This window comes from Oncorhynchus clarkii, chromosome 2 (genome assembly GCF_045791955.1).
Source record: "Oncorhynchus clarkii lewisi isolate Uvic-CL-2024 chromosome 2, UVic_Ocla_1.0, whole genome shotgun sequence".
NCBI lineage: Eukaryota > Metazoa > Chordata > Actinopteri > Salmoniformes > Salmonidae > Oncorhynchus > Oncorhynchus clarkii.
Window position 1 is genome coordinate 79110679 of NC_092148.1, and position 25851 is coordinate 79136529.

Here is a 25851-nt window from a genome sequence, read left to right on the forward strand (position 1 = left end):
GATTAAATCTGGCAGCCTTTCCTCTCCTACTTGGACGAGTCGGAGCTGTGAATTTGTACTTATTAACTCACTCTCAATTGTAATATTTGAATCTACCTTTGGGCAGCATGTGCTGGCCCTGCCACCCGAGCAGTTGGGAGGGGGAATAAGTGGGGGGGTGACATCTACCCTCTTTCTTTCTACATGTCCTTGTTCTGTATGTCGTGTTTTGTATTATTTGTTTCGTACCCAGAACTCTGGGTCTTGTTGTTCCTGTCTGCTCTTTTATGTTTAGATAAGAATTGTATACCCGTCTTGTATACCTACCTATACATCATTCTTGTGTGTGTTCAATAAAGAATATTTGAAACAGAAAAAGCTAGCCTTAGCTTTCCTAACTGCCTGTGTATATTGGTTCCTAACTTCCCTGAAAAGTTGCATATCACGGGGGCTATTCGATGCTAATGCAGAATGCCACATTATGTTTTTGTGCTGGTCAAGGGCAGACAGGTCTGGAGTAAACCAAGGGCTATATCTGTTCCTGGTTAAAAAATGTTTAATGGAGCATGCTTATTTAAGATGGTGAGGAAGGCACTTTTAAATAATAACCAGGCATCTACTGATGGGATGAGGTCAATGTCATTCCAGGATACCCCGGCCAGGTCGATTAGAAAGGCCTGTTCGTTGAAGCGTTTTACGGAGCGTTTGACAGTGATGAGGGGTGGTCGTTTGACCGCAGACCCATTACGGATGCAGGCAATGAGGCAGTGATCGCTGAGATCTTGGTTGAAAACAGCAGAGATGTATTTGGAGGGCGAGTTAGTTAGGATGATATCTATGAGGGTGCCCGTGTTTACGGATTTGGGGTTGTACCTGGCAGATTCATAGATAATTTGTGTGAGATTGAGGGTTTCAAGCTTAGATTGTAGGATGGCCGGGGTGTTAAGCATGTCCCAATTTAGGTCACCTAGCAGCACGAGCCCAGAAGATAGATGGGGGCAATCAATTCACATACGGTGTCTAGGGCTCAGCTGGGGGCAGAGGGTGGTTTATAGCAAGCGACAACGGTGAGAGACTTTTTTACGGAAAGGGGAATTTTTAGAAGTAGAAGCTCAAATTGTTTTGGTACAGACCTGGATAGTAAGATATAACTCTGCAGGCTATCTCTGCAGTAGATTGCAACACCACCCCCTTTGGCAGTTCTATCTTGGTGGAAAATGTTATATTTAGGGATGGAAATTTCAGGATTTTTGGTGGTTTTCCTAAGCCAGGATTCAGACACGGCTAGGACATCCGGGTTGGCGGAATGTGCTAAAGCAGTGAATAAAGCAAACTTAGGGAGTAGGCTTTTGATGTTAACATGCATGAAACCAAGGCTTTTACGGTTACAGAAGTCAACAAATGAGAGCACCTGGGGAGTAGGAGGGGAGTTATAGGCACTGCAGGTCCTGGATTAACCTCTACATCACCAGAGGAACAGAGGAGAAGTAGGATAAGGGTACGGCTAAATGGCTGTCTAGCACGTTCGGGAACAGAGAGTAAAGGGAGCAGGTTTCTGGGCACGATAGCATAAATTCAAGGCATAATGTACAGACAAAGGTATGGTAGGAAGATAATACATTGGAGGCAAAACTAGGCATTGAGTAGTGATGAGAGAGATTTAGTCTCTAGAGACTTTTAAACCAGGTGATGTCATCACATATGTGGGAGGTGGAACACCATGGTTGGTTAAGGCATATTGAGCAGTGAAGATAAGACAGTGAAATAAGACCATAATCACTAACCAAGACAGTAATGGACAAGGCATATTGATATTATATTGATGCGTAGCCAAGTGATCGTATGGGTCCCGTGAGTGGTTAGGCTGGCTGGGGACACGGCGATTCAGACAATTAGCAGGCAAGGCTAGCAAGCTAGCAGTTAGCAGGCCGGGGCTAGCAAGCTAGCATAAGGGCCTTAAATGGACGTCGCGAAGGGGGAAAATCTGTTTATGCCTCCTCGTGCGGTGACGTCGATAGACCAGTCATGGAATTAGTAGGGTTCCAAGTAGCAGAGGGGTCCAAGTCCAATTGGCAAAATTAGTATAGTGGTCAAAGAAACTGGCTGATGGATCAGCTAACAGTCCAATATGCTCTAGATAGCTAGCAGGCCGCTGTTAGCAGAATGGGACTTCAGGGGACGTCGCGCCTGAGGGGCCTGTTGGGATCCTTGGGCAGATTATGTCGGTATTCCAGTCATGAAGGATCTTCGGGGTTCCGTGCCCCGTACCGGCAGTAGAAGGGGTCCGGATATTGTAGCCGAGGAGTGGGCTTAATGAGTAGCCCAGGAGCCCTAGCTGGGAGATGGGTCTAGCATGGGCTAGCTCCAGGCTAGTTGGTGCTAGCTCCGGGACGAAAACGTTAGCCAGGAGTAGTCAACCCGGGTTGAGGTTAGCTAGCTGTGATGATCCAGATGAAAAGGTTCAGAGGTTGCGGTAGGAATTTGGGTATATGGAGAGAAAAATAGGTCCGGTATGCTCTGGTTTGAAACGCGTTGAAAGAACAGGCGAACTGACCGCTAGCAGTGGTTAGCTGACTGATAGCTGATAGCTGGTAGCTAGTTAGCTAGCTAGCTTCAGTTGAGGTATTCCAGTTTGGAGATAAATAGAAATAGTTTAGAAAAAAAACAGATCGACAACACATTAGGTGAGGCGGGTTGCAGCAGAGTATTTTAAAGTTGAGGTTTAGGAAAAATATTAAAAAGAATGCGAAGAAAAATACATAAAAATATATATACAAGACAAGACAAAGCCAAATACGTCTGACTGCTACGCCATCTTGGATTCGAAAATGTGTAGCAGAAAAGCTGTAAAAAATATATATATATATATATATATATATATATATATATATATATATATATATAGTGAAGGGGTTAATTTAAAACATTTTTTTTTTTTTTTGCATATCTGAAGAAGTGCAAGCTATTGTTAATCGCTCCCTGTTCACAGGCACTTTCCCCACTGCACTAAAAACTGTTATGGTGAAACCCCTTCTGATGAAAAGTAATCTAGAGTTTTCAGACAATCTCAATCATTCCATTTTTAAGCAAAATTCTGTAGAATGCGGTGTTCAAACAGCTAAATCTTTTTTTTAATGTAAACTGTATTTTAGAAAAATTCCAATCTGTTTTTGTTGTGCCCAGCACAGAGACAGCATTAGTTAAAGCGTTAAATTATCTTAGAACCAACACAGATACGCAACAGCTCTCTGTCCGGTCGAGAGTTTTTTGTCACTCTTGGTGAACATAACTCAGAGAAAATACATATCACATGTGGCGTTCCACAAGGTTCGATTTTGGGTCCTGTACCGTTCAGTTTATACTGTATATGTTACCCCTTGGCAGCGTTATCAGACAGCACAGCATTGATTTTTACTGCTACGCAGACGATACACAACTTTACATTTCAGTGTCACCAGAGAATTTTAGCTCCACAGATCAATTATTAGACTGTATTAGTGATTTAAATAATTGGATGGCTCACAACTACCTCCAGCTAAATCAAGACAAGACTAAGGTACTTATTGTTGGAGCCAAAGCACAGAGAGAATCTAGCTGCACATTTTAATTAATGGGCAATAAGACAAAACACCAGGTAAGAAACATAGGGGTTATTTTAGATTCTGAAGTAAATTTCAAATCTCACATTAGGAATGTGACCAAAATACATTTTTACCACCTGAGGAACATTGCCACGGTGTATATGTTTCTCTCTCAGGCTGATGCAGAGAGACTCAACCATGCTTTTATTACAAGCAGGCTTGACTACAGTAATGCTCTCCTGTCTGGTCTACCCATAAAGACATTGGTCAACTGTAAAACATACAGAATGCTGCAGCACGTGTACTGACCAAGACCAGACGGAGAGCACAGATTACACAGGATTCATGGTCTCTGCACTGGCTGCTTGTGAGTTTTAGATTTCATTTTAAGATTCTTCCATTGGTTTTTAAATTGATCCACGATTGTGCACCCCAATACATGTCAGACATGCTTTTAAGTTATGTACTCTGTAGGTCCCTCAGGTCCTCTGGCACTGGCCTTTTAACTATCCCAAAGCCTGGACCAAGAGACATGGAGAGGCAGCCTTTTAACTATCCCAAAGCCTGGACCAAGAGACATGGAGAGGCAGCCTTTTAACTATCCCAAAGCCTGGACCAAGAGACATGGAGAGGCAGCCTTTTAACTATCCTAAAGCCTGGACCAAGAGGCATGGAGAGGCAGCCTTTTAACTATCCCAAAGCCTGGACCAAGAGACATGGAGAGGCAGCCTTTTAACTATCCCAAAGCCTGGACCAAGAGACATGGAGAGGCAGCCTTTTAACTATCCCAAAGCCTAGGACCAAGAGGCATGGAGAGGCAGCCTTTTAACTATCCCAAAGCCTGGACCAAGAGACATGGAGAGGCAGCCTTTTAACTATCCCAAAGCCTGGACCAAGAGACATGGAGAGGCAGCCTTTTAACTATCCCAAAGCCTAGGACCAAGAGACATGGAGAGGCAGCCTTTTAACTATCCCAAAGCCCAGGACCAAGAGACATGGAGAGGCAGCCTTTTAACTATCCCAAAGCCTGGACCAAGAGACATGGAGAGGCAGCCTTTTAACTATCCCAAAGCCTAGGACCAAGAGGCATGGAGAGGCAGCCTTTTAACTATCCCAAAGCCTAGGACCAAGAGGCATGGAGAGGCAGCCTTTTAACTATCCCAAAGCCTGGACCAAGAGACATGGAGAGGCAGCCTTTTAACTATCCCAAAGCCCAGGACCAAGAGACATGGAGAGGCAGCCTTTTAACTATCCCAAAGCCTAGGACCAAGAGGCATGGAGAGGCAGCCTTTTAACTATCCCAAAGCCTGGACCAAGAGGCATGGAGAGGCAGCCTTTTAACTATCCCAAAGCCTGGACCAAGAGGCATGGAGGCAGTCTTTAGTTATTATGCCCCCAGCCTCTGGAATAGCCTGCCAGAGAACCTGAGGGTGGCCGAAACTGTGGACATATTTAAAAGAGATCTTAAAACACATATTTTAACTTTTCCTTACGGTGCTTTTTATTTGTTCAGTTTGTTTCATTCTTTTTTTTTTTCATCTTATGTCTGTTGTGTAGTAAACATTTTTGCTTTTTTATTTGTTATTTTCCTGTAAAGCACATTACGTTGCATTCCATGTCTGAAATTAGCTATATAAATAAAACTTGATTTGATTTGATTCCCACCACAATCTCGTTGGAAGGACAGATCTTGCTTTTACAACTGAATGCCTTCAACTGAAACATCTCTTCGGCATTTAACCCAACCCCTATGAATCAGAGAGGTGCGGGGAACTACCTTAATCGACATGCACATCTTCGGCGCCCGAGGAACAGTGGGTAAACTGCCTTGCTCAGGGGCAGAACGACTGATTTCTACCTTGTCAGCTCGGGGATTCGATCAAGCAACCTTTCGGTTACTAGCCCAACGTTCTAACCGCTAGTTAGTTATCTATCTGAAGTCACAGCTTGACAGGTTTGGGTTATGGCTCTATGTTTAAGATGTATGTTTAACTAAACAATTAGCCTCCTGAAAGCTTGTGGAACTGTCTCAGTACAGCTGTACTGTAAGTTCAAGGGACATTCTGCTATTGCAGAATATTCTAGTGTCCAGTTCAAATCTGTGAGCTCTTCCCTCTGTCAGTCTACCTGTATCTTAGCTCCCTGTCCAAGGTGCACTGGGATGAGTCAGCATTATCTACCCCTTCTTCTCTCATTCTCTCCTCACACTCATTGAATGGGGGATTTCCGCTGTGAGAACCAATGTTTGATGGGAGCCCCCCCTAACAATTCAAGATACACACCAAAACCCGCACTCAAATGTATGCACGCAAGCACAGCTGAGTGAGCACAACTGCTTGGGCTAGGGTTAACAGTAGTATGCATGTGAGGCACATCTTTCCTCAGAGAGAGAGAGAGAGAGAGAGAGAGAGAGAGAGATTGAGAGAGAGAGAGAGAGATGGTTGAAGCTGCATTGATCCAGGGGCGGCAGCTGTTATGGTGGGGGGCAGAGGGACTGAGGGGGTGGTGGTGGTGGTGCTGGAGGCTGAGACGGAATGAGGGGGAGACCGCAGCTGAGTGACGTGCACAATGAGCTGCTCTTCCTCCTCCAGCCCAGGGCCAGTCTGTCTGGATCTAGTGCAGCCAGCAGCGCTGCAGAGGAGCAGATGTTTCCTTTATTTAGCAACCGAGCTACAGACAAACTGGGGGCTAACAGCGACTCACTGCACAGAGGGGCTTTGCTGCGGTAGCCCTAAACAACAGAAAGTACTCTGACTGGAGCACTGGATCCCAGAGACATGAGTGAGATAACCAGAGAAAGATAGACAGTGAGGGAGACAGTCAGGCACAGTGGACAGGGCACTCAGTAATGCCATTGGCAGTATAAGACAAACTTCATATATTGCTAGTAAACATTAAGCATGGATTCAAATCACTCACACAAATATCTCAAATCAGACTAAACGTAAATCGTTCCATGTTGTCACTGCCTATTAGATGAACTTGAAACAGAAAACAGACATCTGTACCCTCTCTGGTCAACGGGGGGGGGGGGGGGGGGGGGTGTTCCAGCACCCTGAGCTCCACCTCTGTTCTTGAGCCCCGGTCGGTCAGCTGTGGGGAGGCAGCTGCTACAGAGACTAATCCAAAAATTAAACGTATCTGAGCACAAGTGTGCTAGCACATGTTAAAAGTGTAGAGTCACCCTGAGCAGATCCACTTCACTGAGGAATGCCCTGACACACTGGGTGCCTGTGCTGTGCCTCCATCCATATACCCTTCCTCTTCGCGAACAAGATACATCTGGTGGAAAAGACTCAGGCAAAGGTGTGATACTAGGAATGTATCTGTCTCTGATGTAATGAGCCTCAGTTTACTCAGTTTACTGCCTATCAGTTTGACACTTGAGTTAATTATTTTGTGAAAATAATTTCAGGACAGTTAAGTGGATGGTCCTTGATACATTGAAAATACTCTACAGATGTTTAAAATAAGTTAAAATCATCATGAGATATGAGAGTGCTGGATGGGAGAGAAACCACCTGACCACCATTTACAGGAATTCAAGCTTGTGGAATTTCGGTGGTAGAAAAAGAAAGACACAGTGCTGGTATCAGATAATTTGTTATAGTGAAAATGACAGTAACATATGTGACCACTAATAGATTACCTTCAAGGTGGTCACCGGCTCCAACACAGCCTTGATGAATCTGTGTACTGTCATTGATCAATTTACCAAAAACAATAGAGTGTGTGAAATTTTCTGCAATGGTTTGGTATTTATTTTTATTTAACCTTTATTTAACTAGGCAAGTCAGTTAAGAACAAATTCTTATTTACAATGATGGCCTACACTGGCCAAACCCGGAGAACACTGGGCCAACTGTGCGCCGCCCTATGGGACTCCCAATCACAGCCGGTTGTGATACAGTCTGGATTTGAACCAGGGACTGTAGTGACACCTCAAGCACTGAGATGCAGTGCCTTAGACCGCTGCACCACTTGGGAGCACTGGTATAGTTACGAGAATTAGATACCAGTGGGTAGATTGATTGTGTTGAAATATTGTTGTTGATCCATTTACAGTTTATAATACGTTTTGCAAACAGCCCCCACCACCTCACAGAGAAGTACATAGACATGTGAAATAGATATCTACTAACAGTGACACCTGATGCACAGTGACTATGAGACTCGAAATTGAACTCAGGTGCATCCTGTTTCCATTGATAGTCCTTGAGATGTTTCTACAACTTGATTGGAGTCCACCTGTGGTAAATTCAATTGATTGGATATGATGTGGACTGGCACACAGTTGACAGCGCATGTCAGAGCAAAAACGAAGCCATGAGATTGAAGAAATTGTCCGTAGAGCTCCAAGACAGGATTTTGTCGAGGCACAGATCTGGGGAAGGGTACCAAAAACATTCTGCAGCATTGAAGGTCCCCAAAAACACAGTGGCCTCCATCATTCTTAAATGGAAGAAGTTTGGAACCACCACAACACCCTAGAGCTGGCAGCCTGGCCAAACTAAGCAATCAGGGGAGAAGGGCCTTGGTCAGGGAGGTGACCAAGAACCTGATGGTCACTCTGACAGAGCTCTAGAGTTTCTCTGTGGAGATGGGAGAACCTTCCAGAAGGACAACCATCTCTGCAGCACTCCACCAATCAGGCCTTTATGGTAGAATGGCCCGATGGAAGCCACTCCTCAGGACAGGGCATGACAGCCCGCTTGGAGTTTGCCAAAAGGCACCTAAAGACTCTCAGACTGGTCTGATGAAACCAAGATTGAACTCTTTGACCTGAGTGCCAAGCGTCACATCTGGAGGAAACCTGGCACCATCCCTACGGTGAAGGATGGTGGTGGCAGCATCATGCTGTGGGGATGTTTTTCAGCGACTGGGACAGGTCAGGATCGAGGCAAAGATGAATGGAGCAAATTACAGAGAGATCCTTGATGAAAACCTACTCTGGAGCACTCAGGACCTCAGACTGGGGTGAAGGTGCAACCTTCCAACAGGACAACGACCCAAAGCACACACCCAAGACAATGCAAGAGTGGCTTCGGGACAAGGCTCTGAATGTCCTTGAGTGGCCAAGCCAGAGCCCGGACTTGAACCCGATCGAACATCTCTGAAGAGACCTGAAAATAGCTGTGCTGCAACGCTCCCCATCCAACCTGACAAAGCTTGAGAGGATCTGCAGAGAAAAATGGGAAAACCTCCCCGGGTACAGGTGTGCCAAGCTTGCAGCATCATACCCAAGCAGGCTCGAGGCTATAATCACTGCTAAAGATGCTTCAACAAAGTACTGAGTAAAGGGTCTGAATACTTATGCAAATGTGATATTTCCAGGTTAATTAGCAAACATTTCTAAAAGCCTAGTTTTGCTTTGTCATTATGGGGTATTGTGTGTAGATTGATGAGAAAAAAACAAAAATGTAATACATTTTAGAAGAAGTCTGTAACCTAGCAAAATGTGAAAAATGTGAAGAGGTCTGAATAGTTTCCGAAGGCATTGTATACATTTTTCTACCAAAAAAATTCTCAAAAACTTCGGAATAAGCAAATGCTTTGATTTCTTGACAAATAGAAGGAAAAGCGGTCTTAGAAAACATCTACCAGAAAAAGTCTTAAAGGCATTACAAATACATCAAAACACATTAATGTTGAACTAAAGACCCCGCCAACTAATATCAACACTTATATTCAGTTTTGCTAGGAAAAACATTAGCACCATTAGATGCAGGAACTCAACTTACCCAGTTGCGACTCACTTTTTGGAAGCGAACCACTCAATTTCAACCCTACGTTATATCGGCATCGAACACGTCACCCTCCCTAGGAGAGGTGAACTCGACAATTTATTGTTAAAATGAGAGGCTGGATATTAGGTTATTCAATTAGGTTATTGGATATTAGGTGATTCAATTATTTATTTTTCAAGGAAAAACAATTGTGTCTTCTGTAAGTTTTCAAGAAACATTGCCTTGTGGATTGAAATTATGTTACCAAAAACCCATATATCTTTAAGACATTTCCTAATTTCTCTACCTCATAAGGAGGGAGGATAATGAACGTTCACAGAAGTAACAAGTAAAGGTTAACCTCTTGAAACTAGGGGGCACTATTTTCATTTTTTTGAAAAATAACATTCCCAAAGAAAGCAGGCTATTTCTCAGGACCATATGCTAGAATATGCATATAATTGACAGCTTAGGATAGAAAACACTCTAAAGTTTCCAAAACGGTAAAAAATATTGTCTGTGAGTATAACAGAACTGATATTGCAGGCGAAAGCCTGAGAAAAATCCAATCGGGAAGTGACCCTTATTTTGAAACCCCTGTCTTTCTATGCATCCCTATTGCCCATTGAAAGGGATATCAACCAGATTCCTTTTATATGGCTTCCCTAGTCTGTCTACAGCCACTAGACATAGTTTCAGGCTTTTTTAATTTTGAAAAAATGAGCGTGAATGACAGCATTGCGTCAGTGGTCAGGTTGTGGCTTTCAGAGTGATTTGTGCGTAATAGACAAAGGTGGCCATTGTTCCTCTCGCTCCTACTGAAAAGCCAATTGTCCCGGTTGATATATTATCGAATAGATATTTGAAAAACACATTGAGGATTGATTATAAAAAACGTTTGCCATATTTCTGTTGATTATTATGGATCTAATTTGGAGTTTTTTTCGGCGTTGTCGTGACCGCAATTTCCGGTGGATTTCTTAACAAAACGTGGACAAGAAACGGCGGTATTTCGGCTATAAAAATAATCTTTATGGAACAAAAGGAACATTTGCTGTCTAACTGGGAGTCTCGTGAGTGAAAACATCCGAAGCTCATCAAAGGTAAACGATTTAATTTGATTGCTTTTCTGATTTTCGTGACCAAGCTTCCTGCTGCTAGCTGGACATAATGCTATGCTAGGCTATCAATAAACTTACACAAACGCTTGTCTTGCTTTGGCTGTAAAGCATAATTTCAAAATCTGAGATGACAGGGTGATTAACAAAAGGCTAAGCTGTGTTTCACTATATTTCACTTGTGATTTCATGAATCTGAATATTTTCTAGTAATATTTTTTGACCTTGCGCAATGCTAATTAGTGTAGTTGATGACAATTCTCGCGGATCCGGGATGGGTAGTTCTAAGATTAACCTATAATTGAGTTATAGTGTTCTTACTGATATACATTTTGTTAATTCATTATTAAGTGACTAAAACTTAAAATTCTGATACCAAATCAGTAACAGACTTCTGAAAAATCTGTTACGAAATTTCTGCAATTGAGTTGGCTAGTAGTAGTAGTCACAAATCACTGCTGGGTCACTTGCTACTGTCCTGCCTTCCACTGGCATACTTTTATGTGCAGCTGATAAGTTTTTTTTCTCTTTCTGTCATCTGGTGGTCAAAGCAAGAGTGTGAAATTCTGGACAACCCCTCCCTCTCTCTCTCCAATTAATGCCAACTCTCCGGGCTGTTATCCATGAGCCCCCTCTCTTTCCATTTACTGTAACCATTATCCTCACCCACTGAGCAATGACTGAAACCGTTAGATGGACGTTGAAAAGTAGGTGCAATTCCGTTCTGTTTACGTGGAATTGCCACTATCCTACATCATTTACACATCTTGTATAATAGAACAGTCTATTGTTTCAGGATATTCTATTTCTCAAATGCTAATCAAATCACCAGAGGGAATCTGCAGGGACAGGGAATGTCTTCTATTCCTTCCTTACAGTACAACACATGAAAATCTACAGTAATCTGTTTTAAAAAGCCCAAGCTCTTGCTGTGGTAACATTTCTTCATTGAAAACAAAGAGGGGAATTCAGTAGCCTTCCCATGTGAAAACAGCAGCTCACATGTACAAAGTAAACTACGGTAGCTAAAGTCTTACCTGAGATGAGCCATGCCCAGCCAAGACCATTCCTGAAACGCTCAGATGCTCCTAGAACAACAAAAACAAAGACACAATTAAATAAACTGAGTGATTGATAGCCATCTTATCAACTCAAAGAAAGTACTGCTCAAACTTAGTTTACTGTTCTCAAGACGATGATGATGATGATGATGATGATGCATGGAAAGTACTATTCCTCTTCAATAAAATGTACCTTTCTAACTGGAATTCCCCTGACAGTAGTTTCCTGACAATTCTGATATGAGATAAAAACAAATGCAACTTCAATTGAACAGTCACTTATCCTACAGACTTGTGAATTCCCTCTGTGGGTGACTGGGAGCCCATTGCTTCATGTGTTCACAAAATCACACAATCTCGATCTGAAGAATAATAGTTTGATCATGTGTTACTGTGATATGGCTGAAAGCTCAAATCTAACCCATCTGGTTTACAGTTTTTAAATGAGCCATCAACTTATGCAAGAATGGGGGGGTAATAACAAGGTGGCAGATAATCTACCGGTTACGTTGGGCCAGTAATGGAAAGGTCGCTGGTTCAAATCACCGAGCTGATGTGCCCTTGAGCAAGGCATATAAACCTAATTGCTCCTGTAAGTCGCTGTGGGTAAGGTCTGCTAAATGACAAAAAATTAAAAAATGTAAGCAACAAAATGGACTGAAACTACCTGAACTTATAAGAAATGCTTATTTTCATTTTACATTAGTGCCCTATATGAATATGATCCTGATTTAGAACAACAAGCCATCACTCCATACCTTCAGTTGAAATCATAGTAAATCTCATGACGTAACAGGTAACAAAGAAGCAAAGGATACAATTCAGAGGTTCCTTGAGCTGTTATCACTCACAATTATAAGGATGAGAGGGGTGATTATTCCACAAAAGCATGTGTCAGTTAGAGTTAAGTCTCTATCAAGACTTCCCCAGAGAGATCAGTTTATCTGGGCCAGCGAGGCCTCAGGCCCTCCAACCAAAACAAGTCTGAGAGCTAACGTTACTTCCTAAAGTTAATGCCCCCAATCTATCGCAGGAGGAGGGGGAGGAGGGAAGGAGGAGGAGGAGCAGCTTCATTTAACAGTAAGACAAGGTTCAATTCACCTGGAAGGAATGCAAGTGGGCAAGGATTTCTTACGGAAGGAGAGAAGAAGGGAAGCGAGGGAGGGAGGGGCGCTGTATCATGAAAGCCAGTGAGATGTGAAGTTGTCAAAACACACATTTATTTTCAAACAAAGTAAAAGTAGTGTGAATACAAAGCACTTCAATGTGCAACTGTCACAAGTAGATCCCACAACTTCAGAAGTCAGGAAATGGGATAAGATAAATGTTGAGGGGGACATCTAGGATTTAAGTCCCTCCATTGTCCCAAATCTCTTTTTAAAACTTCTTCTTTTATTTAGTAATGTCTTTGAAATCTGAGCACTTGGCAAAGCAGCCCATTGTTTATCATGCACCTGTCTGTCTTCTCCATTTCTGTTAAGCCGTGACTGTAAGGATTCTCTTGATAGGCAAATTTGCAAATAACAAATAGAAAAAAATAATTATTAAAATCAATGGAGTACGCATATTATCTGATCCATTATTTATTCTGCATTATGGCAATACAAGCCTAAGTTGTTAAATTAAATCATACAGGTTTCAAGACATTCATCATGCCCATAGATATTAAAAACAAAAATGATGTATTATGTGAGAAGTAGGCATTGGTTTGAAGCCGAAAAAGAAAGGAAATACACATGAGCACCACAATGCCTATTCACCCATGCTCTACTAAGGTTTTGCAGCACACAGTTCTTCTAGCCGTCACTGATCCATTTTTCATTTTCCATTGGTTTTGTTTTGTCTTCCATCACACCTGGTTCCAATCCCATCAATTACATGTTGTGTATTTAACCCTCTGTTTCCCCTCATGTCCTTGTCGGTGATTGTGTGATTGTATGTTTGTACAAGTTATGTGCTGGTGCGCGACGGGTTTTGTACCCACTTTGATTATTTTATATATTTTATTAAAAGACTCCGTTTATACGAAGTTCGTTCTCCTGCGCCTGACTTCCCTGCCACCAGCACGCACCCATTACAGAATCACCGACCCTATGGAGTCAGCAGGAGAAGGTGCCCTGGCCATAGAGGTGGAAGAGCGCGTCCAGGAGCAAGCAGTAATACTTTATCATCTTGGTGCCGCCATGGACCGCATTGTCCAGACAATGGACTGCTGTTCTTCCAGCGCCTCCACCAGCACAACCAGGGTCTCCCCTGAGCTCCCCTCTTCCTCCTGAACCCAGTGGGATTAGTCTCTCCTTGCCACAGGAGTACGACGGGAGTGCTGCCAACTGCCAGGGGTTCCTCCTTCAATTAAATCTCTATCTGGCCACGGTCCACCCAGCTCCATCGGACCGTGAGAGGGTTTCCACCCTCGTCTCGTGCCTCACCGGGAAAGCCCTGGAGTGGGCCAACACCATATGGAGAGAGGGAGATGCGGCGTTGGACCAGTTTGAGGAGTACACCCGCAATTTCCGGGCATTGACTATTTGAAGGTTGTATAACTCAGCCATGACAGGAGGTTGGTGGCACCTTTATTGGGGAGAATGGGCTTGTGTTAATGACTGGAGCAGAATAAGTGGAATTGTATGAAATACATCAAACATGGTTTCCAGGTGTTTGATGCCATTCCATTTGCTCCGTTCTTACCTTTATTATGAGTCGTTCTCCCCTCAGCAGCCTCCTGTGTCAGCCATAGATACTAAACAAAGATATCCCCATGTACACTGGAGCCACATCTGTATTGTGCCTTTTACAGCTTGTTACTAGCCTGAAGCGTTGCAGTGTTATGCATCCTATACATTTGTATAATCCAGGATTGGGGGGGTCATTAGCCCCCTCCCCCCACCCCTAGTGCCGTGCCAGTGGAATAGCCGTGCACAGCGGTTGTTGACAAATATCCAACAGATAGGCTAGTCCAGCATCCAGATCGGAGATGTAAAATACAGTCAAGACGGTCAAATGGCAGAGTTGTTAGTTTGGTACTGTTGATTAGCACACATTTCGATTAAAATGTCAAGAAAACAGAAGGAGGATTGGTCGAAATGTTTACAATTATTAGTCAAAAACACATGATTGAATTTCAATCCATGAATGTCTCGTATGCTGTGTGATGGCATGAACGAATGAATGATTGATTGACTGATGTAGTAGCCTATATATTGGAATATAGGCCTAAATAAATTACAGTATTAAGACTAAACAGGACGCACTCTTAGGCCTACAGCTCGATGGTGGTTATACAAAGACTACTAATGATAACGACATTACTTATTATCATAATGATCATAAAAATAATTGTAATAATAACAATAAGAAGAAGATCAAGAAGGAGGAGGGTATAGGAGCGAGAGCTGCGGACATATTGTGTGAGACAAACAGGTGCTATTAAATCAAATCAAAGTTTATTTGTCATGTACGCCGAATTCAACAGGTGTAGACCTTACAGTGAAATGCTTACTTATAGGCTCTAAACAATAGACAATAGTACGGAGAAAAAAAAGTGTGTGTGTGTATGTATGTGTGTGTGTGTGTGTAAGTAAAGAAATAAAACAACAGTAAAAAGACATTTGAAAATAAGAGTATCAAGGCTATATACAGACACCGGTTAGTCAGGCTTATTGAGGTAGTATGTACATGTAGATATGGTTAAAGTGACCATGCATATATAATGAACAGAGTAGCAGTAGTGTGAAAAGAGGGGTTGGCGGGTGGTGGGACACAATGCAGATAGCCCGGTTATCCAATGTGCGGGAGCACTGGTTGGTAGGGCCAATTGAGGTAGTATGTACATGAATGTATAGTTAAAGTGACTATGCATATAAGATAAACAGAGAGTAGCAGCAGCGTAAAAGAGGGGTTGGGGGGTGGCACACAATGCAAATAGTCTGTGTAACCATTTGGTTACCTGTTCAGGAGTCTTATGGCTTGGGGGTAAAAACTGTTGAGAAGCCTTTTTGTCCTAGACTTGGCACTCCGGTACCACATGCCATGCGGTAGTAGAGAGAACAGTCTATGACTGGGGTGGCTGGGGTCTCTGACAATTTTCAGGGCCTGGATGGCAGGCAGCTTTGCCCCAATGATGTACTGGGTCGTATACACTACCCTCTGAAGTGCCTTGCAGTCGGAGGCCGAGCAATTGCTGTACCAGGCAGTGAGGCAACCAATGCTCTCGATGTTGCAGCTGTAGAACCTTTTGAGGATCTCAACCCATGCCAAATCTGCTATTAGATTACAATATACGTTTTCTGCCTGTTTGGGGCTTGCTCTCTCCTCAATTTTCTTAGAAAATTAGGATAAACCCTATTCGCACAGGACTAGTACTACTTGAGAACATTGGTTATGTAATTATTAGCCCAGAATGTATGTTATTCCAGAGGCAAATTCGGACGGGATTAGTTTCTTTACTTTTTTCTAATAAATTTACAGTTACAATATGATGGAAGATTTTTCAACAAGTCCAGGCGATAACAGGGCTACACTGATAACTCGAGCTTGGTTCCCAAGTTTCTAAACCATACCAAACCATCTTTGGTATAATGCCACCATTAATATTTGAATTGTGGAAGTGTGAACATGATCATTAGGATAGTTTAGTTTATCATTTTGTTTAGGTCAGTTGTATGCTGCTTTGCGATCTATTAACAGCAAGGGTTACAACAAATAGGCGCGATGTTTTTTACTGATGCATTTGGCAATATTCAAATCATACGCACAAAACATATGAACAAAAGCATTCACTGTGAATGTTGATACATGTAGGCCCTTCATATATAGGCTATGCGCAGCACTTCGTTCAATTTATTGAATCAGTTATTGTTTTCTTGCTCAAACCCGGAGCAACACCGGTCAAACTCAGACATTTCTCTCAAAACACAAGGATGTCGACCTTGGATTTCGCCAAAACAGTAGGTTATTCTGGCTGGAATTCTCCTGCCATGTACAAATTACTAACACGGCAGATTCGGACGGGTCTAAAACGACAGATGTGGTGTTTTGTGCTTGTCCACATAATGTGCACATAACTACATTACCAGACCACCCCTGGTAAAACGAATCCCGTCCGAATAGGGTTTTAGACAAGAGCTGTTTCCTCGTCTCTGCTGCTGCTGCTTCCACCACATTGTTCTCAATCCCAATATGCTGGTTCATTTTGCTATTATGCACATAGCAACATAGGGAAAGGAGACAATTCTACTGCGCACTGAAAATGTTGTTTCAGAATTGGGGACAGCGTCCGTATCCAATGCGGGAGAAGGTCCATTTTGTATAAAATAATATTAGATTTATTAGTGCACCATTATTTACATAATATATGCAATATGCAATTTCAGTAACAAATGTTTTAGAGTGATGGACTGTGCCATCCCTGTGGCCTCCGCAATGAATTAGTCCACTGAGACAGGCGCGAATCAGACAGGTGTCTTGTGCACCATGAAAAAAACAAACAATTGCAACTGCCCGACTAAAAAAACCTGATCAACCAACAGCCTATTGACCGGACAATCGATTAAATGGAGTAAGCCCTAATGTAGCTAGTAATTTGTTTTCTCAGCTACAGTTTAAGTTGTGTCCTTCCTGACAGTTCAATGTGGATAACTCTTACTGTAGCTTGGACTATGGAGTAGCTAGCTAGCTAGTGTTGCAAAAGCTCATTGCATGCATTGTACATGCTTGTACATGCTTGACAATTTGCCCAAAGTTTGGTGTTGGGTTTTGAGCTGATGTTGCTAGCTTGTTATGTTTTGTGCAAAAATGAAGGACTAGCATTTGGACATGAGCTAGATACCCTTAGCTAGCTAGCTAGCTACCCCAACCCCGGCACACAGCTCTGCAGCAAAATAGCCTCCAAAACTCTACTCACCATAGCAACACCCACTCTTAGCACACGCTCCAGCAGGTATATTTCACTGGTCATCCCCAAAGCCAACAACTCCATTGGCCACTTTTCCTTGCAGTTCTCTGCTGCCAATAACTGGAACGAATTGCAAAAATCACTGAAGCTGGAGACTTAAATCTCCTTCTCTAACTTTAAGCATCAGCTGTCAGAGCAGTTTACCGATCACTGTACACAGCCAATCTGTAAATAGCACACCCAACTACCTATTACTCTTTCTGCTCTTTTGCACCCAAGTATCTCTAGTTGCACATCATCATCTGCACATCTATCACTCCAGTGTTAATGCTACATTGTAATTATTTCGCCTCTATGGCCAATTTATTGCCTTACCTCCCTAATCTTCTACATTTGCACACACTGTACATAGATTCTTCTATTGTGTTATTGACTGTACGTTTGTTTATGTGTAACTCTGTGTTGTTGTTTTGTCACACTGCTTTGCTTTATCTTGGCCAGGTCGCAGTTGTTAATGAGAACTTGTTCTCAACTGACCTACCTGGTTAAATAAATAAAGGTGAAATTAAAAAAAGAACAAAACCTAGGTAATCAAAATATATGTTTGCATCTATTGATTAACCTCAGGTTGAATACCACCATATAGCTAGCTTTGTTAAAACCACATTCCAGCCGGTGTCTATTCCACAAGTTACCACTGGCTAAATCTATGACGTTAAAATGCCTATTTACTCTGTTCCATTTAACTGCGCACTGTCCACTGTCTCATCAGCCCTGTCAGACAATTTATAAACTTGATCTCCACTATAAAAAGCATCTAGACATCTCACATTTCTTTTAGACCAACATTTGTTTCAACTGCAGAGATTTCTATAAACCCTGCTGTCTGTCTCTCCAGCATTTGCAACATTGTTTCAATATTCAAATTCGTTCTCCAGCTGAACCATAGTAATGAACGTGTCGTGAGTAGGGACAAGAGAAACAGTTTGACGTTATTGTTGGCTAGCTCCTCTGAACAACAATGTTCTGATGAGAAAGCGCATTTTCTATTCCAGACGAAATCACGCCTCATTAGCTCATTGTTAGGTTAGGGATGCATCCAAATAATTGTCACTAGAAAATCAAATAAAATCAAATGATATTTGTCACATGCGCCAAATACAACAGTGAAATGCTTACTTACAAGGCCTTAACCAACAACGCAGTTTAGTGAAAATACCTAAAAAAAAGTAGGAGATAAGAATAATAAATAATTAAAGAGCAGCAGTAAATAACAATTGTGGAGCTATATACAGGGGGCACCGTTACAGACTCAATGTGTCAATGTGCGGGGGCACCGGTGTCGGGGTAATTGAGGTAATTATGTATATGTAGGTAGGGTTATTAAAGTGCCATGTCATCTACAAGACAATGCTAGGTAAAGTCCCCCCTTATCTCAGCTCGCTGGTCACCATAGCATCTCCCACCTGTAGCACACGCTCCAGCAGGTATATCTCTCTAGTCACCCCCAAAACCAATTCTTTCTTTGGCCGCCTCTCCTTCCAGTTCTCTGCTGCCAATGACTGGAACGAACTACAAAAATCTCTGAAACTGGAAACACTTATCTCCCTCACTAGCTTTAAGCACCAACTGTCAGAGCAGCTCACAGATTACTGCACCTGTACATAGCCCACCTATAATTTAGCCCAAACAACTACCTCTTTCCCAACTGTATTTAATTTATTTATTTATTTTGCTCCTTTGCACCCCATTATTTTTATTTCTACTTTGCACATTCTTCCATTGCAAAACTACCATTCCAGTGTTTTACTTGCTATATTGTATTTACTTTGCCACCATGGCCTTTTTTGCCTTTACCTCCCTTCTCACCTCATTTGCTCACATTGTATATAGACTTGTTTATACTGTATTATTGACTGTATGTTTGTTTTACTCCATGTGTAACTCTGTGTCGTTGTATCTGTCGAACTGCTTTGCTTTATCTTGGCCAGGTCGCAATTGTAAATGAGAACTTGTTCTCAACTTGCCTACCTGGTTAAATAAAGGTAAAATAAATAAAAAAATTAAAAAAAGTGGCTATGTATGGATAATAACAGAAAGCAGCAGCAGTGTGTGTGTGGGGAGGAAATGCAAATAGTCTGGGTAGCCATTTGATTAGCTGTACTCAGGAGTCTTATGGCTTGGGTGTAGAAGCTGTTTAGAAGCCTCTTGGACCTAGACTTGGCGCTCCGGTCCCGAATGCCTTGCGGTAGCAGAGAGAACAGTCTATGACTAGGGTGGCTGGAGTCTTTGACAATTTTTAGGGCCTTCCTCTGACACCGCCTGGTATAGAGGTCCTGGATGGCAGGAAGCTTGGCCCCGGTGATGTACTGGGCGGTACGCACTACCCTTTGGAGGCCAAGCAGTTGCCATACCAGGCATTGATGCAACCTGTCAGGATGCTCTCCATGGTGAAGCTGTAAAATCTTTTGAGGATCTGAGGACCCATGCCAAATCTTTTCAGTCTTCTGAGGGGAAATAGGTTTTGTCGTGCCCTCTTCACGACTGTCTTGGTGTGCTTGGTCCACATTAGTTTGTTGGTGATGTGGACACCAAGGAACTTGAAGCTCTAAACCTGCGTCGATGAGAATGCGGGCGTGCTCAGTCCTCCTTTTCCTGAAGTCCACAATCATCTCCTTAGTCTTGATCACGTTGAGAGAGAGATTGTTGTCATTGCACTACATGGCCAGGTCTCTGACCTCCTCCCTATAGGCTGTCTCATCGTTGTTCGTGATCAGGCCTACTACTGTTGTGTCATCAGCAAACTTAATGATGGTGTTTGAGTCGTGCCTGGCCGTGCAGTCATGAGTGAACAGGCAGTACAGGAGGGGACTGAGCACGCACCCTTGAGGGGCCCCCATGTTGATGATCAGCGTGGTGGATGTTTTGTTACCTACCCTTACCATCTGGGGGTGGCCCGTCAGGAAGTCCAGGATCCAGTTGCAGAGGGAGGTGTTTAGTCCCAGGGTCCTTAGCTTAGTGATGAGCTTTGAGGGCACTTTGAACGCTGAGCTGTAGTCAATGAATAGCATTCTCACATAGGTGTTCCTTTTGTCCAGGTGGGAAAGGGCAGTGTGGAGTGCAATAGAGATTGCATCATCTGTGGATCTGTTGGTGCGGTATGCAAATTGGAGTGGGTCTATGGTTTCTGGGATAATGAGGTTGACGTGAGCCATGACCAGCCTTTCAAAGCATTTCATGGCTACAGACGTGAGTGCTACGGGTTGGTAGTCATTTAGGCAGGTTACCTTAGTGTTCTTGGGCACAGGGACTATGGTGGTCTGCTTGAAACATGTTGGTATTACAGACTCAGACAGGGAGAGGTTGAAAATGTCAGTGAAGACACTTGCCAGTTGGTCACCGCATGCTCGCAGTACACATCCTGGTAATCCATCTGGCCCAGCGGCCTTGCGAATGTGGACCTGTTTAAAGGTCTTACGCACATCGGCTGTGGAGAGCGTGATCACACAGTCGTCCGGGAACAGCTGATGCTCTCATGCAGCTGATGCTCTCAGTGTTACTTGCCTCAAAGCAAGCATAGAAGTTATTTAGCTCGTCTGGTAGGCTTGTGTCATTGGGCAGCTCTCGACTGTGTTTCCCTTTGTAGTCTGTAATAGTTTGCAAGCCCTGCCACATCCGACGAGTGTCGGAGCTGGTGTAGTACGATTCGATCTTATTCCTGTATTGACGCTTTGCCTGTTGGATGGCATAGCGGGATTTCTTATAAGCTTCCGGGTTAGAGTCCCGCTCCTTGAAAGCGGCAGCTCTACCCTTTAGCTCAGTGCAAATGTTGCCTGTAAACCATGGCTTCTCGTTGGGGTATGTACGTACAGTCACTGTGGGGACAAAGTCCTCGATGCACAGCTTTAACAAATGCAAATGCAGCTACTATTGTTATTATGTTTGCACTGTTTGATATGACTGTAAGTTAGCCGTAGTTGGCTAGCTAACAAGCAAGGGATAAGAACGTTGCCAGCCAGTATGGCAATGGAACATTTAGAACGAACGACTGGGTTTCGTCCATAGATACTGAACAAAAAGACTAAAATGACTGGGTCGCATCTCTGGCAACCGAACCAATAGAACGAATGACCAGCTGGCTTGGGTAGGAACCCTAGATTTGTGTTGGGACTATATCTTGTGGATGGATGAAATAGTATGAATAAATGCATCAAAATAACGTTTTTAATTCAAATATGTCAATCATTATTTGAATATGTTGGTAACCCGCTGTTTAAAAGTGATAATGCCCTCAAAGCCGGTGTTTGGAGGATATGTTGGCACGGTTTGCTGTCCCTCGACGGCCCTCGTCTCGGGGCTAACAACACCCGTGCCAATATATCCACCAAACATCGGCTTCTCGGACATTATCACTTAAATCTGCAATAGCCTAGGTTTGTTCTCCATTTCCTATAGACTGGCAGTAGCAGCTGTTTGGTCGCCGAGTAACCAAGTTGCTCGACCCTGAGATTCGGCTAAAAAGATGTTAGCATTGTCGTTGGTTCTTAATGGTCGTAAATGTGTACGTGACAGCGATAAATTATACATTTAATAGAAACTGTTGCAACTACAAATTTAGTCCATCTGAAATGTTTTTAGTCCAATGGTCACTTTATGGAGTCTGTAGTCTCGTTTTAAACCAACGGCTAGAGTTTGAACTAGGTAGCGTAGAAAATACTCTGAAAACTCAATTGCTAACTAGCCTATTAAATATCCGGGATGCAGTGGTGGGAAAAGTATCCAATTTTCATACTTGAATAAAGGTAAAGATACCTTAAAAGAAAATGACTCGAGTAAAAGTGAAAGTCACCCAGTAAAATACTACTTGAGTAAAAGTCTAAAAGTATTTGGTTTAAATGTACTTAAGTATCGAAAGTAAAAGTATACATAATTTAAATCAAATCAAATCAAATCAAATTTTATTTGTCACATACACATGGTTAGCAGATGTTAATGCGAGTGTAGCGAAATGCTTGTGCTTCTAGTTCCGACAATGCAGTAATAACAAGTAATCTAACTAACAATTCCAAAACTACTGTCTTGTACACAGTGTAAGGGGATAAAGAATATGTACATAAGGATATATGAATGAGTGATGGTACAGAGCAGCATAGGCAAGATACAGTAGATGGTATCGAGTACAGTATGTACAAATGAGATGAGTATGTAAACAAAGTGGCATAGTTTAAAGTGGCTAGTGATACATGTATTACATAAGGATACAGTCGATGATATAGAGTACAGTATATACGTATGCATATGAGATGAATAATGTAGGGTAAGTAACATTATATAAGGTAGCATTGTTTAAAGTGGCTAGTGATATATTTACATCATTTCCCATCAATTCCCATTATTAAAGTGGCTGGAGTTGAGTCAGTGTCAGTGTGTTGGCAGCAGCCACTCAGTGTTAGTGGTGGCTGTTTAACAGTCTGATGGCCTTGAGATAGAAGCTGTTTTTCAGTCTCTCGGTCCCAGCTTTGATGCACCTGTACTGACCTCGCCTTCTGGATGATAGCGGGGTGAACAGGCAGTGGCTCGGGTGGTTGATGTCCTTGATGATCTTTATGGCCTTCCTGTGACATCGGGTGGTGTAGGTGTCCTGGAGGGCAGGTAGTTTGCCCCCGGTGATGCGTTGTGCAGACCTCACTACCCTCTGGAGAGCCTTACGGTTGAGGGCGGTGCAGTTGCCATACCAGGCGGTGATACAGCCCGCCAGGATGCTCTCGATTGTGCATCTGTAGAAGTTTGTGAGTGCTTTTGGTGACAAGCCGAATTTCTTCAGCCTCCTGAGGTTGAAGAGGCGCTGCTGCGCCTTCTTCACGATGCTGTCTGTGTGAGTGGACCAATTCAGTTTGTCTGTGATGTGTATGCCGAGGAACTTAAAACTTGCTACCCTCTCCACTACTGTTCCATCGATGTGGATAGGGGGGTGTTCCCTCTGCTGTTTCCTGAAGTCCACAATCATCTCCTTAGTTTTGTTGACGTTGAGTGTGAGGTTATTTTCCTGACACCACACTCCGAGGGCCCTCACCTCCTCCCTGTAGGCCGTCTCGTCGTTGTTGTCGTTGTTGGTAATCAAGCCTAACACTGTTGTGTCGTCCGCAAACCTTATGCCAGATGACACGATTTTTTAATATATTTTTTAAAAGGTACGGATAGCCAGGGGCACAGACATAACACTCAGACATAATTTACAAATTAAGCATTTGTGTTTAGTGAGTCTGCCAGATCAGAGGCAGTAGGGATGATCAGGGATGTTCTCTTGATAAGAGTGTGAATTAGACAATTTTCATGTCGTGCCAAGAATTCAAAATGTAACAAGTACTTTTGGGTGACAGGGAAAATGTAAGTAAATACATTTCTTTAGGAATGTAGTGGAGTAAAAGTAAAAGTTGTCAAGAAGATTAATAGTAAAGTAAAGTACAGATACCCCCAAAAACTGCTTAAGTAGTAGTTTAAAGTATTTTTTACCTAAGTACTTTACACCACCGGAAACGGCCAGACGGCTCATGGTGAGAGGCGAGGAGTGTTGTGTACCACCAATCAAGTGCAAATTTTAATCGACATTGGTGTCATATTGGCTTAGATATGGTAGGAAGATTTTTATTTAACATTGAGCTTTAGCCAACACATACAATATAATACAGTATCATGCACTATGATGTTTTGCTTGTATCACTCTATGCACATAACAATCTAGGAGGCCTAAGTAAGTGCACAAGCTCTCTCTCTCTCTCTCTCTCTAGCTCTCTCGTTCTCCCCTCCTCTCTGTTTCTCCCCTCGGTGTGTGTGAAAGTTCTGCTCGTTTTTCCACACGTGCTATCGCTTTTCACGTCCCTGTCATGTCATGAAACGCAGGCCTCTGCAGGGACAAGTCACCATGAAAGCAGAGGAATTCCTTAGTGCGAGGAGACAACACAGGAAAGAGAAGCTAACATTGTGAACAATGCTATACTCATCCCCAATCCTCTTTCTCTGGGCCCCTCATCTCTAAAGGACGAGATAAAGACAGCTCTATTTTATCAGTGTGACCGGAATGTCGATATTTATTGTTTTGTGTGTGTGTGTGTCTAACGCAATGCCAACATGTTACCCAGGTGGATGTCAATAAAGAATCCAAGCTACAGGTAGAACCCCCCACCCTTTCTGGGACCTAATCTCTCCATTGAAGCAGCTGCTTTGATTTGTGATTAATACAAAGGTTGAGCAAACAGCCCGGCCAACGGCACCAAAGGAAGGACTGGAAGTGACTTCCCAGTCAAGTACTTTAGTCTCCTTTAAGATTTGTTTGGAGGAGGGTTTACCTATCCATTCAGCCCTAGCTAACAGGCTGCATCAGTGGATTAACAGAGTTCTGGATCCCCTCTCTATCTTTGTTTCGGCCCTGTTAGAATTCCCCCTCTGTTTGTCCCTGTCCGCCGTTGTCAAGCAGATGTTCTCTCACTGTGATCAGGAGACACACTGAGACAAACACACTGACACACAAAAAGGCACACACAAACACACAAAGACACACACACAAAGACACACACAGACACACTAAGACACCCATTAAGACACACATACACACTGAGACCACATTGATGGAGAGGTTTCAGCACATCAAGGAGAAAAACAGATGGAGGACAAAACAAATGACAGGAGAAAGAGAAAGGTAGATTAAGGTAGAGGGAGGTAGATTAAGGTAGAGGAAGACAGAGGAAGGTAGAGGAATATAGAGATAGTCAATGAGGATAGGCCACATTCTTTTCCTGTTTTTGAGGTCTCTTATATTCTATGTTCTGTTCTGGAGGAGAGAGCAGTGAGCATTGACCCTGGGTGAGAAGAGCCACATGTTCTGGTCAGTCAGAGAAAAGGGGGAGAGATAGAAAGACAGTGGGTGTATAGAGAAAGAGAGAGAGAATAGAAGAGATAGAGAGAGCACTGATTGGAAAGAGAGAGTGGAGGTGTGGAGTTCTGATCTCTGGCCTCACAGAGAGTGCCAGGCCTCCACTAAACCATGCAGCCATCAACATCCCTCACAGCCCACTTAGGCTGGCACCTGCACTGACAGCTCTTTCAACTAACTACACCCCTGAGGGTGGGAACACAGGCAGAGACAAGAAGTGGACTGTCAGGGGGTCAACAGAGGTCAGCAGATACAATGTCTATGAATATGTCTAAGTGCATGAAACATAGGTGGGTATTGAGTTAATATTTAATATGTTTTGACAGGCATCAGGTTGGAACACTTGTTGGGTTGGGTTCATTTGTCCCTCATTATTTCCATGCTTTTACATACTGTCACACACATCTGTGCATCAGCAGGCAGGTGCAAGGTAACCAAGATGATACTACTTCACAACTACTGAAATGTTAGATACTTCAAAAATGTTTTATTGCATAATAGGACTGAGCATGACCCTCCAGCGCCTGCAGTACATACTACAGTGCATTCAGAATGTATTCAGA

At 43.0% G+C, this 25851-nt stretch overlaps 1 protein-coding gene across 4 annotated transcripts in view; it reads right to left on the minus strand.

The window, feature by feature from the left end:
- Positions 1-25851, minus strand: part of LOC139374627 (G1/S-specific cyclin-D2-like) — a 270693-nt gene that overhangs the window by 91431 nt on the left and 153411 nt on the right. For all 4 annotated transcript variants that reach the window (XM_071115663.1, XM_071115670.1, XM_071115674.1 and 1 more), the window contains one exon: positions 11442-11492. In XM_071115663.1, the coding sequence (XP_070971764.1) occupies positions 11442-11492 (51 nt within the window). The remainder of the gene's footprint in view (positions 1-11441; positions 11493-25851) is intronic.